Genomic DNA, 13,858 nt, shown 5'->3' on the forward strand with positions numbered 1-13,858 from the left:
CCTTTCCCCTGAGACTTAAGGGAAATTGGTCACACCCCTGGTGCCACTCAACCAGCTGCTTCATTAAGACACTGGGGTGAAGCTTGCAGAACCGCCACATAAGGTCGGGTGAGGCCCTGCTCCTCTTTGGGTCCTGGGGACTCATCTGTGAAAAGGACTCACCACATCCTGCACCTTCTCCTGGGTTTACAGCCTCCAGGGCTTCACTTGGCCCTGGAAGAAGGTACTAGACTTTCATTTCAATCCCAGAGTTCCCTCCTCCATGCAGCCCCCCAGGCTGATGGTTGTGTCTACAGCCTCTGCCCCTCCCTTAGGTACGGCTCTGACCCAATGCCTCTGTGGTCACTCTGACTGCAGGGCACCATGTCCGATTATGACCGCCCCCCACTGGGGGTTCCGAGGCCTCAGGAGGTCAGACTCCACAAAGGTGACCTCGGGGGTAAGGGGTGGGTTCGAGCGGCTGAGCATCTCGCTGCCACCAGAGGGCGCAGGCGCCCTGCAGACCGCGACCAGGAAACCCTTCCCTCAGAAATGCTCTTTGAGGTTCTTGTCTGAGTACACTGAGGCCCAGACAGCAGTCATACCGTTTGGTGGGTGGCTCCTGGGGTTCATGGGAAGTCCCCTCACTTGGCTCTATCTGTGAAGGGATTGGGGCAGGGTGGGGGTGCCAGGAGAGGGCCCAAGGGCTGCGCCTACCGGGCGTGTAGGAGTTTGGGGGGGCCTCAAGTTGCGACGTGAACATCGGGTGATGGGAACAGCTTGGGCAGAAACGCTAAGCCGTGACCGAGTGGAGATATGTGGGGAATGGGCCGAAGACTTGGGAGCAAGACTCTCTAGAGGCGGAGGGTGTCCGAGCAGGGGCTACATCGTGATTCATGCACAATACTCTGAGGTCGGGCCGATTTTCTTCCAGCTCTACAAACGACAAAGGTGGAAACTTAGGCTCAAGAGGTTGTCACTAGCCCGGGGTCATCCAGCTGAGCGGGATTCGAATCACAAGAGGGGGCAGCAGGTGCCCAAGAAGAGGGAGGCCCTACCCACTTCCTCCTCCTGGCCGCATCGCTCAGAGTGGGGAATTGACGCTCAGTCTAGTCCGAGGCTCTCCGGCCCCGATTGGAGCCAGGCCATTCCGCAGCCTCCCCGCTCGGAGCTGGACATGCCTTGAGTCAGATCTGCAAGCTGTGGCCAGTTGATAATTAAACCTAGTGGCCCCATGCTCTTGCTGGGCCTGGGGCCCGCTCCCGGCCCTGTTTCCCCCTCTTTACCCCCGAGGTCCGCGAGAGACCGGCTCTGGTCCGCGATGCTTCAGTCTCACGCTAGGGTCCACGAGGGAAGAGGACAGATACAGAGTTTGTTATTTTGTTTCACGCCTGGGCGGAGCCACGCCCCCCGCCGCGCCATTGGCGTATTCCTTTCTGGGGGTAGGGCCCGCGTCGCGCCCCGCCCCTCCCGCCGTATAAAGGCAGCGCCGGCGCAGGCCGCGCAGGAATTTCTGACCTGTTCCGCAAGTGCGCCTGCGCACCCCGGGCAGGTTCGCGTTCTGAGACTGTAGCCTCCGCGCCTCGCGCCACCGCGTCGCGGGTTCGAGGCCAGGGTCTGTGCGTCGCGGGTTCGCATCCCAGGCGCGATGCTGTTCGACAAGGTGAAGGCTTTCGTGGTGCAGCTGGATGGCGCGAGCGGCGGCGCCGAGCCGGTTTTCAGCGGCGGCCAGGCCGTCGCCGGCCGGGTGTTGCTGGAGCTGGCGGGCCCGGCGCGCGTGGGCGCCCTGAAGCTGCGCGCGCGGGGCCGCGCCCACGTGCACTGGACCGAGTCGCGCAGCGCGGGCTCGAGCACCGCGTACACTCAGAGCTACAGCGAGCGCGTGGAGGTCGTGAGTCACCGTGCCACGCTGCTTGCGCCAGGTACGGGCCGGCTACCCCGACGCGGCACACGTGCTGCGCGCTCCTGGAACTCGGAGCTTACGCTGAGCCTCCCCCTCTTGCTCCTACCTGCAGACACGGGAGAGACCACGACGCTGCCTCCTGGGCGCCACGAGTTTCCATTCAGCTTCCAGCTGCCTCCGTAAGTCCGGCGTCTGGGGCACGGGATTGTCGGGGAATCCCTCAGCCTGCAGCTCCTCTCAGGTTTAGGTCTCCATTGCTCGGTTTCTGGGGACCCTCTGGACCCCAAGACTGCCATTCCCCGGGGGAGGGGGTCCTCAGTGTCTCTATCTCTCGCTCTCCAAAGTCTCTGGGACCACCCCCCCCCCAACCTGGGTGTCTGTTTTTCTGCCCCTTGAAGTACCTTCCTTCCACCCTGCAGGACACTGGTGACTTCATTCGAGGGTAAGCATGGCAGTGTCCGGTATTGCGTCAAGGCCACCTTGCACCGTCCCTGGGTCCCTGCCCGCCGGGCAAGGAAAGTATTTACGGTCATTGAGCCCGTGGACATCAACACACCCGCCCTGCTGGTGAGTGGCTGCTCCCAGGGGAGATAGGTTGAGAGACCTTTGCAGGTGGGGGAGGGGGGCAGGCTGGTAACTGGGTGACCCCAGTTGGCTCCTCACCCCTTCGCTTCCTGCACAAAGTGGGAATCACAGCTGGGCCCTGGCAGGAAGGGAAGCAGGCACGGGAATGCTTTTGGAGTCCAGTGGAGCTGGGTGCAGATCCCACCTGTGCCAGTTTGCTGTGTGGCTCTGGGCAAGTGTCTTACTCTCTCTGAGCCTCAAAGGCCTCATCTGTGAAATAGGGGACCGCCAGGGCTTGTGAAAATAATGGCTTTCTGAGGACTAATTACATGCTAAGTAATTAGCTTGTTCCCTTCATTTTCAACTTTATAAGATGGGTTTCATCTGTGGATTTATTTGTCCAGACGGTATTTGGTTGTTAAGAGAAAACCAGAAACTCTGCCCCCAAATCCTCCCTCAGCTGGGAATGGCTTGCACAAAGTGACCTGTTCCTTTCCCTTTCCTCCAACCCGCCAGGCCCCTCAGGCCGGAGCTCTAGAGAAGGTCGCCCGATCCTGGTACAGCAGCCGTGGTCTCGTCTCCCTCTCTGCCAAGATCGACCGAAAGGGTTACACCCCAGGTACCAGGCAGGCGGGGTGAGATGGCGAAGAGGGCCGACCTCAGGGCTGCAGACAGGGAGTCTGATGCCCCCTCTGCACCCCACCACAGGCGAGGTCATCCCAGTTTTCGCGGAGATCGACAATGGGTCCACACGCCCCGTGCTTCCTCGGGCAGCAGTGGTCCAGACGCAGACCTTCATGGCTCGGGGCGCCCACAAGCAGAAACGAGCAGTGGTGGCCAGTCTCGTGGGCGAGCCTGTGGGCCCTGGGCGGCGGGCGCTGTGGCAGGGCCGGGCGCTGCGTATCCCCCCTGTGGGTCCTTCCATCTTGCACTGCCGGGTCCTGCACGTAGACTACTCCCTCAAGGTAGAGTGTCCCGTTGGTCCGAGGAGGGCAAGGGGTGGCTGAATCCACCCGGTCCCCCAGACCAGAGTTCCCCTGAGGCTGTCCGGGCGCCCTCCCGCATGGCTTGTTCCCCACCTCCCCAGGTCTGCGTGGACATCCCCGGCACATCCAAGTTGCTCCTGGAGCTACCACTGGTCATCGGCACCATCCCCCTGCACCCTTTTGGGAGCCGCTCATCCAGTGTGGGCAGCCATGCCAGCTTCCTGCTGGACTGGGGGCTGGGAGCCCTGCCAGAGCGCCCTGAGGGTGAGCCCCTCCCCGCCCCCCATCCTGCTGCAGGGGGGCTGGGTGGGCAGAAAGGTGGCTGCTAGGGGGGCTCTCCCTCCCCCAGCCTCAGCGGCCCCACCTGTTAAAGGGCACAATAGTGATCATGCTGGTGGCCACAGGTCTCCCCAGAATCTCAGCCTGGGGACCCGCAGCCCACTAGCCCCAGAATTGGCACAAGCCAGTTCCCGGCCATGGTCCCCGATTCCAGGGCTCCCCTCCTCCACCAGCCTCACCCAACCCCGTCTGTCTTTCTTGCAGCCCCTCCCGAGTACTCAGAGGTGATGTCTGACAGGGAGGTGGCGGCCGCGGGGCAGAGCACCTTTCCGCCACTGCAGGACACCAACCTGAGCCTCGAAGGCCCCTTCTTCGCCTACATCCAGGAATTCCGCTTCCGCCCGCCACCCCTGTACTCCGAGGTGAGTGTGGGGGTCCAAGAAGCCCCTGTCCCTTTCCAGGCCCTGGGAGCACAGGTGGGAGTGGGACTCGGATGAGTTTGGGGCCTGAGGCCGCCTTGCACCCCAGTCTGCTCTGCACGTTGCCCTCCCCTGCCCCCCCGGCTGAGTGTGGGAGTTGGGGAGCTGGAGATCAGCAGGGCAGTGGAGGGGTGTTTCTGAGCCTCCGGTGCCCTTCTGAGACTGGATGGGACTATTTCTCTCAGGAGGACCCAAACCCCCCCTCAGAGGCCATGAGGCCACGCTGCATGACCTGCTGAACAGCGAGGGGAGACCTCGAGGGATGAGGTCGCACACGCGCTTCCGGCCACCGTGGACGTGGGCAATGCTGGGTCAAGAGCTGACCAACCAGCTTCAGCTTGACTGCGTTGAAGTTGGGGACTCCGAGCCTCAGAATGGGCACGGCTTTCTGACATCACGCAGGACAGAGGAAGAGCTGGGCAGGAGTCTGATGTGTCTGGACCAGTCCTCGTGAGGCATTAAGTGCCCATCGATGGATCCTGTCAGTCCACACCGGCCCATGGATAGGGCTCGGGTCCCCCAGGAGCCTCTAGTCTGGGAGAGCTGTAGCCAGACATAAATACTTCCAGTCTCGTGGGACCGGAGGAAGAGACCCACGGCTGGGAGAGTCCTGAAGGGAGCAGAGAAGGCTTCCTGTAGCAAAGGGCCTTCTGGCTGAGGCTTTGGCATACAAACAACCGCTCAGCAGGCAGACAGGCAAAGAGGAAGACGTCGGAGAAGGTCAGAGCTGAGTGATGTTTGGAGATCGCCCCCTTTGGGGCTTAGAGGGTGAGTGCCTCAGTTGAGGCCACATGGCAAGGTCCGGCAGGCGAGAGGGCCCAGGAACAGGGCATTCGGAGATGCGTGTTGTCGAAGCAATGTGGGACCTAGGTGGGGCAGGGACACTGGCTCCAGCCTTTGAAAGCCAGAGAGAGATTGCTGGCCCAGGCCGGGACTGCCTGGGGACTCCTCCAAGTACTCCAGGACATGAGACCTCGTCTGCATATTGTATGACCCCGGGAAACCTGGTTCAGAACATTCAGCCGGGCCCTGGGGACAGAGGTCAGCCTGGGGTAACAGCAGGCCCAGTGCAGCTCTGGGAGAGACCTCCTGGAGGGAGGGAGGGACAAAGTATGAGGGGGGCAGCTGGACCAACCCCCTACCCCCGGGTTGCAGATTCTCAGCCCTGGCTGGGGCAGGGCCCCCGCCTGGGACTCAACATTTCTGATAAGCCTTAAATTGTTCCCTTTTTTTTGGGTTTTTTGGGTGTTTTTTTTTTTTAATAAAAGTGTGGGGAAAGAGACTACGCTTCTTGCCTTATTTCCTACAGCTGCCAAAGACGAAGCCAAGTGGCTTTGGCTTCCACCCTGGTCAGAATCTCCGGGATTGAATGCCAAGCTAAGGGAGAGGGTTTTGAGAGGGCCCATTGTCCAGGAGGAGAAACTGAGGTTCCAGGACACATAGGAAGGCTGAGCTCAGGTTGGAGCCGGACCCCATTCCCCTTCCCTGGTGTAGTCACAGAGGCTGGGAGTGTGAATGGGGGAAGGCTTTTGTTTTCAAGACAGTTCGTATACCGTGAAATAAGCCACGTGAAAGTGTACCATTTGGTGGCACTTTGTGCATTGACATTGTCAGCCACCTGTCACCTCCATGTAGCTCCAGGACATTCCCATCACCCCGGGGGATGGCCCATCCCCAGGAGCAGTCTCTACCCACCCCACCCCCCTCACTCCTGGTACCCACTGATCTGTGGATTTGCCTTTTCTGGACATTTCCTGTACGTGGGATCATGCTCCCTGTGTCCTCATTTGTGTCTGGCTTTCTGCTCAACTGAAAGCTTCATCCAATGTTTCATTCCTTTTCATGGCCAAATAATATTCAGTTGTGTGGACGGACTCCCACTCTGATTGTCCCTTCACCCCCTTGATAGGCATTTGGGTCATTACCACCTTTTGGTGAATGTGAATAGGGCTGCGGGGGACATGGGTGTCCAAGGATTCGTTTGAAGACACACTGGGCTTCCAGGCAGCCCTGGCGACACGGAGGTCGCGTCTTCTGGAGATGAAAGGAGGGAAAGGGAGTCCAACAGAGTGAGGTGACTCGTGCAGGCTCTGGAGTCGCCACTCAGAACACGCACACCTTACAGATCAGGGCGCTCCCTGCCGGGTAGGGGCCCTCGGCCCCGCCCCAGACTCGAGGCCCCGCCCCAGACCTGAGGCCCCACCTTCCTTGGGGCGGGGCCAAGTTAGAAGCCCATCCAATGGCTCTAACTGGGCTCACAGTTTGTCCAAGGCAGTGAAAATTAAGTGGCGGTCTGGGATGACCATTGGCAGGGCTGAGGCACAGGGATGAGGATGGGGGGACCCCAAGGTTGGACACTAGCAGGTATGGGTTCAGGTTTAGCTCTCTGAGTGACCACGGGCAAGTCACTTGCTTCTGAGCCAGTTTCCTCATCTGGGACTCCCGGCACCTCTCTGCCACCGCCTCAAATGCCTCCCATCCCTGGTCTGAATTTGAGTCCTGATTTCCACCTGCTTCTGGTCCTGGGGTTTACCCAGCCCTCCCTGTCAGGCACCATCTGCCCTGGCATCTAGTTCAGAGCTTGTCAGACTGGGGGTTCCTCTGGGCCCAGCACAGGGGAGATAGACCCACATGGCACAGTCACCCCAGACCCCCAACATAGCAGCCTCGGGAAGGGGCAGGTTCCCTGTCACCGTGGGTGTGCAGGACACAACACCCCAGCTTCCGGGTCCATGTTCCCAAACTGAGAAGAGTCGAAGACATCCTATCACAACTGCAGATGGGGGTACATAGGAAAAGTTTCTCCCCAGCAGGCTTGGTCAGACAAGCCACCCTGTGTCCCCAGGACTCCTGCATCTGCAACTGTCTGGAACCTGATCTCTAGAAGAAGTGGATTATATGGTTCAGATAAATTAAAACCAGAATGGAGCAGGCTTGGGTCATCCAGAATTCAGGGAACTCCCTGAACACAGAGTGAGGCCCATAGGGTATCGAAGAGGTTGGTCAAATATTCTTCTCCTAAAATAAAATCCTATCCCTCTCTAGGCCCCTAAGATCTCTCACCACCTCTTACACACCTCTCCTAACAGCTTCCCCTGAGTGGTAGTCAGGATCCCTGACTGCCACTCAGATACTCCAAGCTGGCTCCTACCTCAGGACCTTTGTACATGTGGTTCCCTCTGCTGAAAGGCTTTTCTCTAGGACTGGCTCCTCTCTGTCTCCTAGCCTCATCTTTTCAGGAAAACAGCCCAACCTCCTGGCTAAAGGTGCCACTGCCCGCTACTCCCTCTCCCATCCCCCTGTCCTATAGTCTTCATAGCCCTCATCGCTCTCTGGAATTTTTTATTTAGATATTCACTTGTTTGTCTGAAGCTTTGAGGGCAGGGTTAGAGAGGGCTGTGTCTCTGGCCCCAGCACCCAGCAGGCATGAGAGGCATGAAGGGGGTTGTTGATTAGAGGAGACTCCTTGCCCCCCGTAGTGTGGACCAAGATTCCGATGGGGATGGGAGTATTACCACCTTACATTGTTCCCAGGACCACCTAGAATCAGAACTTGTCACTCATTCGGAGAGTGAAATACCAGGTCTCCTCTCTGACTCACTCTCCTTATCACCGCCCCATCTTGCTCTGCCTCTCCATGTGTTTTTTTGCACTGTCCCTTTTGTTCGCTGTCTCTGTCTCTCATTGTCTCTGTCTCTGATTCACCATCTCTGCATCTCTCTCTCATTATTTCTTTGTCTCTGTCTCTCCCTCACCATCTCCTTGGTTATCTCTCAGGCTCTCTCAGTCTCTGACACCTTCAGCAACTCTGTCTCCTCCCCTGGCCTGGCCCGGCCCCTGGGCCACAGGGTGACAGGCAGGCAGGGCGCCCTCCGCTTGTTTTCCGCCCTCACTGGCAGGGGGCCCAGCTGGGCTGCTGTTCAGGAATCTTCCAGCTGCCCGGCTCCAGCCACCAGGCATAGCCGCTGGCCTCTCCTCCCAGCACATTCTGTCCCGGGCAGGGAGCACTGGGGGGGGGGGGGGGGGGAAGTGGAGGGTTCCTGTCAGGCTCCGGTTACAGGACAGCCCGTTCTGGTGGCCTTGCTCCCCACCAGTGCTGCCCCCTTGCTGCCTCTCCTCCCTACTTTGGGCTTAGATCTTCCTGAATGGGGCCCCTCTGTCAGCTCATCCCTACCTCCGGGGCTTTGCACATGCTCTGCCTTCTACCTGGAGCTCCCTCTCCTCAGCTGTGCCCAGGACCTTCTCCCTGGCAGCCTTCAGATCACAAATCACCTCTTCAGGATGTCCTCTGTGTCTCTGGGCCAAAACACGCTGCAGTTCCCCTACTTCTGTCCTGATGCCTTTTGCTTCCTGGTCTTTCCCCTTCCTCAGAATTCTATATTTACTTGTTTGTTGGTGTGGTGTCAGTCACCCCATTGCCCTGCTCTATCCTCAGCCTTGGGCGTGCACTAGATGCTCAGTGAATATTTTAGAGTTCGTGCCATTTTACCCCCAAAGCTCAGCTCTACCTTAGCCCCCAGGCTCCCACACACAGCTCCCATCCCTTCAGCCGACTGACCAACCCCCTCCCAAACCTGCGGCCTCGCATTCCCTGCGCACACCTCCTGCCGCTGTCCCCTGCACCCCCAACACACCAGCCATCTCCCAGCCCTCCCATCTCTTCCCAGGGAGTTCCCCCACCTAGCTGCACCTTTTCCAGTGAGGGGCTGGGTCTCTCTGTCTGGGGCTTGGCGCACACACACACACACACACACACACACAGGCATGCACAGAAATGCATGCATACACGGGAAACACACAGGCCCACGGACTCGGGGGCACACAGCCTGGACCTCGATGAGCATAGACCCGCGTGCACATGTATGCACGCACACATAAAGCAGGTGCAACAGTACTGACACTGGGCGCCCACGGCTCGAGGGGGAGGGCGTGCAGGCTGTTCATGTGTGGAGTCCCCCAGCTCTGCCAGGAAGCAGGCAAGACGCCCTCCATCTCACACGTGGGTGCAGGATGGGGACTTTGAACCCATGCCAGGGTGTGCACAGGCTTGTCCATAGGCGTGCCTCTGCCCTCGCTTCCCCACCTCATTTCTGATGGTCAAGGCCAGGAAAGTCCCCAGAAAGCACAGGCCGGGCAAGGGGCCCAGGAGGAAGAAGTGACTCAGCCAGTGTCCATCTGGGCCTGCATAGCTGGGAGACCCTTTGTGGGGGTGGGGGGGGGGGGGGATGGAAGGGAGAGTTGGGGGATTCACAGAGAACAATAAAGGAATGGGGGGCGGGGACACGGTAAACAGGGCCTGCTGAGCAGGATGGGGGAGGGGAGGGATGGGGCATGCCTCAGTGGGTCCGCAGGGCTCCAATACCTCCCCTCTGCTGAGCCCGATTCACAGGTGGGGAAACTGAGGCACAGAGAACAGGTGACTTGCCCAAGACCCTCCAGCCAGGATGGGGCAGGCAGAGGACCCCTTAGTCCTTGGTCAAAAGTTTCTACGGTTTTGTAGCTGTTCTCCCCGCCTGCCTTCTGGCAAAAGGAGCCAGGTCCCTTCCTTGCTCCAGATGTGGACATGTGACCAGGTCTGGCCAGTTAAAGCCTTTTGTGACCACAGACTCAGGGATTGGTTCAGGAATAGTGACTCTGAGTGGGCAAATCACCCTGGGAGTTTGGGGGCTTCTGAAGGTGAGAATGGGCGCCATCTTTGCTACCCTAAGGAGGGGCAGAACAGAGAGTCCCCAGGTCATTGTGATGAAATCTACAAACACCCCTAGCCCTGTGGAGTGAGGTAGAGCCTGAGGGTAGGGTGAGGGCAGGAGAGCCCTGGGAGGGCTTCCAGGAGCAGAGGAGCCTGGAGTTGGGGCTTTGATGGATGAAGAGGAGTTCGCCAGGGAGCTAGAGAAGGGCATTCCAAGCAGAGGGAATAGCCTGTGCCACCACAGCAGGCCAGAGAGGGCCCGGTGTGTCCTCAGCCATGCCGGCGGCCCTGGGGGGCTGGAGCATAGAGAGGGCAGCTGTAATGTGTGGGATTCTCTGCTCCCAGGCACCCCCATCAGCCGCTTAAGGGCGAGACCAAGTCTTTGCTGGCAGCTTTGTTGGAACCTGATGTTTCTTTAATGTTTGTAGTGTAGGTGGCCCTTCTTTGGGGACACGGATGAGAGACATGGGTGGGTAGTGAATGGGAGAATTGGGTTCACAGGGCAGGAGAGCCTGGGGCTGGGTTAGGATGGCCCCAGGAACCCAGGAACAGGACCACAGTCCAAGGCAGGAGGGAGCCTTTTCCTTTTCCCCGTCCGTGAGCCCTCAACCCCAGGCATGGTGCTCCAGGGGGAGGCGGGGTAGGGGTTCAGGGTCTGGACACCCAGCACTACCTCTTCCTTTCTGTGTGACCCTGGGATAGTGGTCGCACCTCTCTGAGCCTTGGGTTTGTCATCTGGAACCTGACTTCGTTGTAGGACCGGGTCAGCCCTGGGCACGGAAGCAATAAAAGGTCTGTGGTCCTGGATGGGGCGTGCTGAGCCGAGGGAGGAGGGGCTGGGTCTGTCCAAAACATTCCCTCAGCAGTTCCTGGCCTCTTTGAAAACAGGAAGCTGGCTCTCAAGGGAGCCCCCAGCAGTGTTTCCTGAGCCTCTTCATGACGTGTGCTGTGCTTGCGGGGGGTGGGGTGCACGCACACATGTGGGTTTGCAGACAGCCTGGAGATAAACGGAGCCCCCAGTGTGCATGTGTGTGTTTGCGCATCAGCCTTGACTGTGGAGTTGTTGCCAGAGGCGCGTGCATGTGTGTTGCCTGTGCCCAAATGTGGGCTGACACATCTCAGCCGGTACGGGGAGCAAACAGGGGCCGCTTGGTGCATTTGCAAGTCTGGGTCTAGGTGTTGGGCATAGGTGTTTGTTGGTAGTGGGGACTGGTGAATGCTGGCAAGAGCTAGCTTGTGCTGGGGTATGTATAGTGCTCTCCTTTCCTTCCATCTGCCCCTTCCTTCAATGGCTTCTAACCCCCTGGCTCTTCCTGAAGACTGTTAGGTAGTTCTTACCTCAGGGCCTTTGCACCTGCTATGCCCACTAACCAAGCTACTCTGCCCTCCATTCCTCTCTATCTCTCAGGCCTCAGGACAATGGCCTTGAGCGAGTCACCCCACCCACATCTTGGCTGTTCCTCTGCCCTTTCTTGAGTCCTGACTCAGCTTTGACCACTTCCCTCTGCATCCTAGGTTGTGTGTGCTCCCTCTGTAAACCTCAGTTTATTCTCCTGTACCTGGGGCCAATCTGTGTCTCACTTACTAGAGTCACTGAAAAAGTGGAAAGGGCTGACGTCAAAGCTAGAACGGCCAGATCTGACAATGCATAAAGCCTTTGTCCTGGCTCACATCTAGTGGGGGAACACTGGAGGGGCAGGGATGGTCCGGGGTCCACTCAGCCAGTGGGACCAGATGGGGCCAAACTGGGGCCTCCTGTATGCCATGTGCCTGGAAGAACGGGGACCGCCTCAGAGCTCAGAGCAGGAGTTGATGAATTTTCTCTGCAAAAAGATAATAGGGGCACGTAGGTGGCTCAGTGGGTTAAGCCTCTGCCTTCAACTCGGGTCATGATCTCAGGGTCCTGGGATGGAGCCCCGCATCGCATCGGCTTCTCTGCTCAGCAGGGAGCCTGCTTCCCTCTCTCTCTGCTTGTCTCTCTGCCTACTTGTGATCTCTCTCTCTCTCTCTCTGTCAAAATAAATAAATTAAATCTTTTTAAAAAAAAGTCAGATAATAAATATTGGAGGCTTTGTGGGGCATGCAGTCTCTCAGCTGCCAGACGGCTCCCTTGAAAGCAGCCACACACAGACACAAATGAGTGGGCGTGGCCGCATCCCAATAAAACTTTATTTGTGAACATGGAACTTGAATTTCAGATAGTTTTCGTGTGTCATGAAGTCCTCTTTTGGTCTGTTTCCAACACCATTTGAAAGCGTAAAAGCCACTTCTGGGATGTGGCCAGAGCTGCCGTTGGCCAACCCCGGGACGGGGAACTCATCAGGCAACTAAGTAAGTATCAGGACTCCCTGTTTACAAAATATTGGAACTCTGCTCCAAGTGCTTCCAGGTCAGCCAGCTATGACATAGTAGAGCTGCTCAGACACCAACAGTGTCTTACCATTGACAAATAACAGCTATCAAGACTCGCTGTTTACAGAGTATTAGAACAGAGCGAGCGAGGATGGCTCACGCGGTGTCCGGACCCGGGTTAAGTTGGATCCGGCCCCTGGCTCGAGCAGCGGACTGACCAAACGGGGTGCTGCTGCCCATTCTCAGAACACTGTTTACCGAGTATCAAGTGACAGGAGCCGGTGGCAGAGTATCGAGTCACAGGGCAGTCACACTGAGACTTGGGCACTGTGACAACAGCTCTAGACACCAGCTGTTTACAGTGACATGAGACCGGCTGTTTACAGGGGGCCCAGCTGACCACCAGCTTCCGGATGCCAGAGTCCAGATGGCAGGTGGGACGGGCCCCTCTGCAGGTGTTTGCAGAGGACCCTAGGCCTGGGGACCCTTTTGCTTGGCTGCCTCTGGCACCAGGAGCGGGAATGTGGAAAGAGTTCTTGGCCCAGGCAAGGCGAGGTTTTTGCTCACCGAGGACCCCCAGGCTCATACCGGCTCTTCGGAGGCAGGAATTGAGCCCCGCAGGTGTCAGGTCCCAGGGACTGGCTTACATCCTCTCTCTCTGCTTATTCCCAGCTGTGCCAGCATGCGCACATCACGAGCTCCACTTCCCTATCTGTAAAATGGGCATGCCGATGGATCAGGGTGGCCAGATAAAATACAGGGTAGATACCCAGTTAACATTGAATTTCAGACAACCAGCAACCCCCCCTTTTTTTTTCTTCACATGACCTGATTTTTATATTGTAGCAAAATGGGTGCTATGGAGAGGGGCACGTGGAAGCAGTTGATTTCTTCCAGTGAACACACCCATTGTTTTTTGTTTGTTTTTGTTTGTACACTTTTATTTATTTGAGAGAGAGAGCGAGCATGAGGAGGGAGAAGGGCAGAGGGAGAAGGAGAAGCAGGCTCCCTGCTGAGTGGGGAACCTGATGCGGGGCTCGATCCCAGGACCCTGGGATCATGACCTGAGCAAAAGCAGATGCTTAACCGACTGAACCACCCAGGCGCCCCTCGCACCCATTTTTTGTATTTGTTCCAAAGCTTCTCACATGATGATGTCATTTCCTCATATTACTGCTGTTCCAATATTGTTCTGTGGCCCACTCACTAGTTGCCATCCCCACACATTCATCTGTCACAAGATTCCTAAAGGGATCGAACCCCCACAGTATTCCTTGGGCATGCCTGCCACCATTTAATTTCAATGATAATATCTTGTCCATAATTTTTTTCAACTCGGGAGAGTGAGCTTTGCTTATGGGGTCTACTCGGCAAGCTCAAAGATCAAGCAATACATTTTTAGTATAAGTATATCCCAAATATTATATGGGATTTACTTACACTAAAAACCACAAAGCAAACAAACAAGAAAATGAGATGTTTATTTGTCACATCTGCCTTTCCTGTGAGGACGTCTTCCCGAAGGGAAGCTGTGAAGGTCCTGAGGGGAATCTCGGGCCAGGCACGGAGCAAGGGCCCAATGCGTCGTAGTGTTGATGTTCACTGTCCTTATCTTCGCCAGGACCTC

General features: G+C 57.5%; 1 protein-coding gene and 1 pseudogene across 1 annotated transcript; one reads left to right on the forward strand and one right to left on the reverse strand.

Moving 5' to 3' along the window:
- Positions 1 to 850: 850 nt before the first annotated feature.
- On the forward strand, positions 851 to 5,421 carry ARRDC2 (arrestin domain containing 2). The gene is made up of 8 exons (XM_032867649.1): positions 851 to 1,901; positions 1,995 to 2,061; positions 2,302 to 2,449; positions 2,963 to 3,065; positions 3,155 to 3,411; positions 3,534 to 3,696; positions 3,976 to 4,133; positions 4,376 to 5,421. The coding sequence occupies exons 1-8, from the start codon at positions 1,628 to 1,630 to the stop codon at positions 4,427 to 4,429; spliced, it is 1,224 nt and encodes a 407-aa protein (XP_032723540.1). The 5' UTR covers positions 851 to 1,627; the 3' UTR covers positions 4,430 to 5,421.
- A 2,658-nt stretch (positions 5,422 to 8,079) lies between these two features.
- LOC116874065 lies at positions 8,080 to 13,583 on the reverse strand (annotated as a pseudogene).
- Between the last annotated feature and the right edge of the window lie 275 nt (positions 13,584 to 13,858).

The sequence above is a fragment of the Lontra canadensis genome, unplaced genomic scaffold, assembly GCF_010015895.1.
Source record: "Lontra canadensis isolate GAN:19392208 unplaced genomic scaffold, GSC_riverotter_1.0 scaffold35, whole genome shotgun sequence".
Lineage (NCBI taxonomy): Eukaryota > Metazoa > Chordata > Mammalia > Carnivora > Mustelidae > Lontra > Lontra canadensis.

Excerpts from the sequence above, each read along its gene's own strand:
- ARRDC2 (XM_032867649.1), top strand. The coding sequence starts at position 1,628 with ATGCTGTTCGACAAGGTGAAGGCTTTCGTGGTGCAGCTGGATGGCGCG. Across the intron at positions 1,902-1,994 it reads TGCCACGCTGCTTGCGCCAG|ACACGGGAGAGACCACGACG; the intron begins GTACGGGCCGGC and ends TCCTACCTGCAG. Across the intron at positions 3,066-3,154 it reads CCGAAAGGGTTACACCCCAG|GCGAGGTCATCCCAGTTTTC; the intron begins GTACCAGGCAGG and ends ACCCCACCACAG.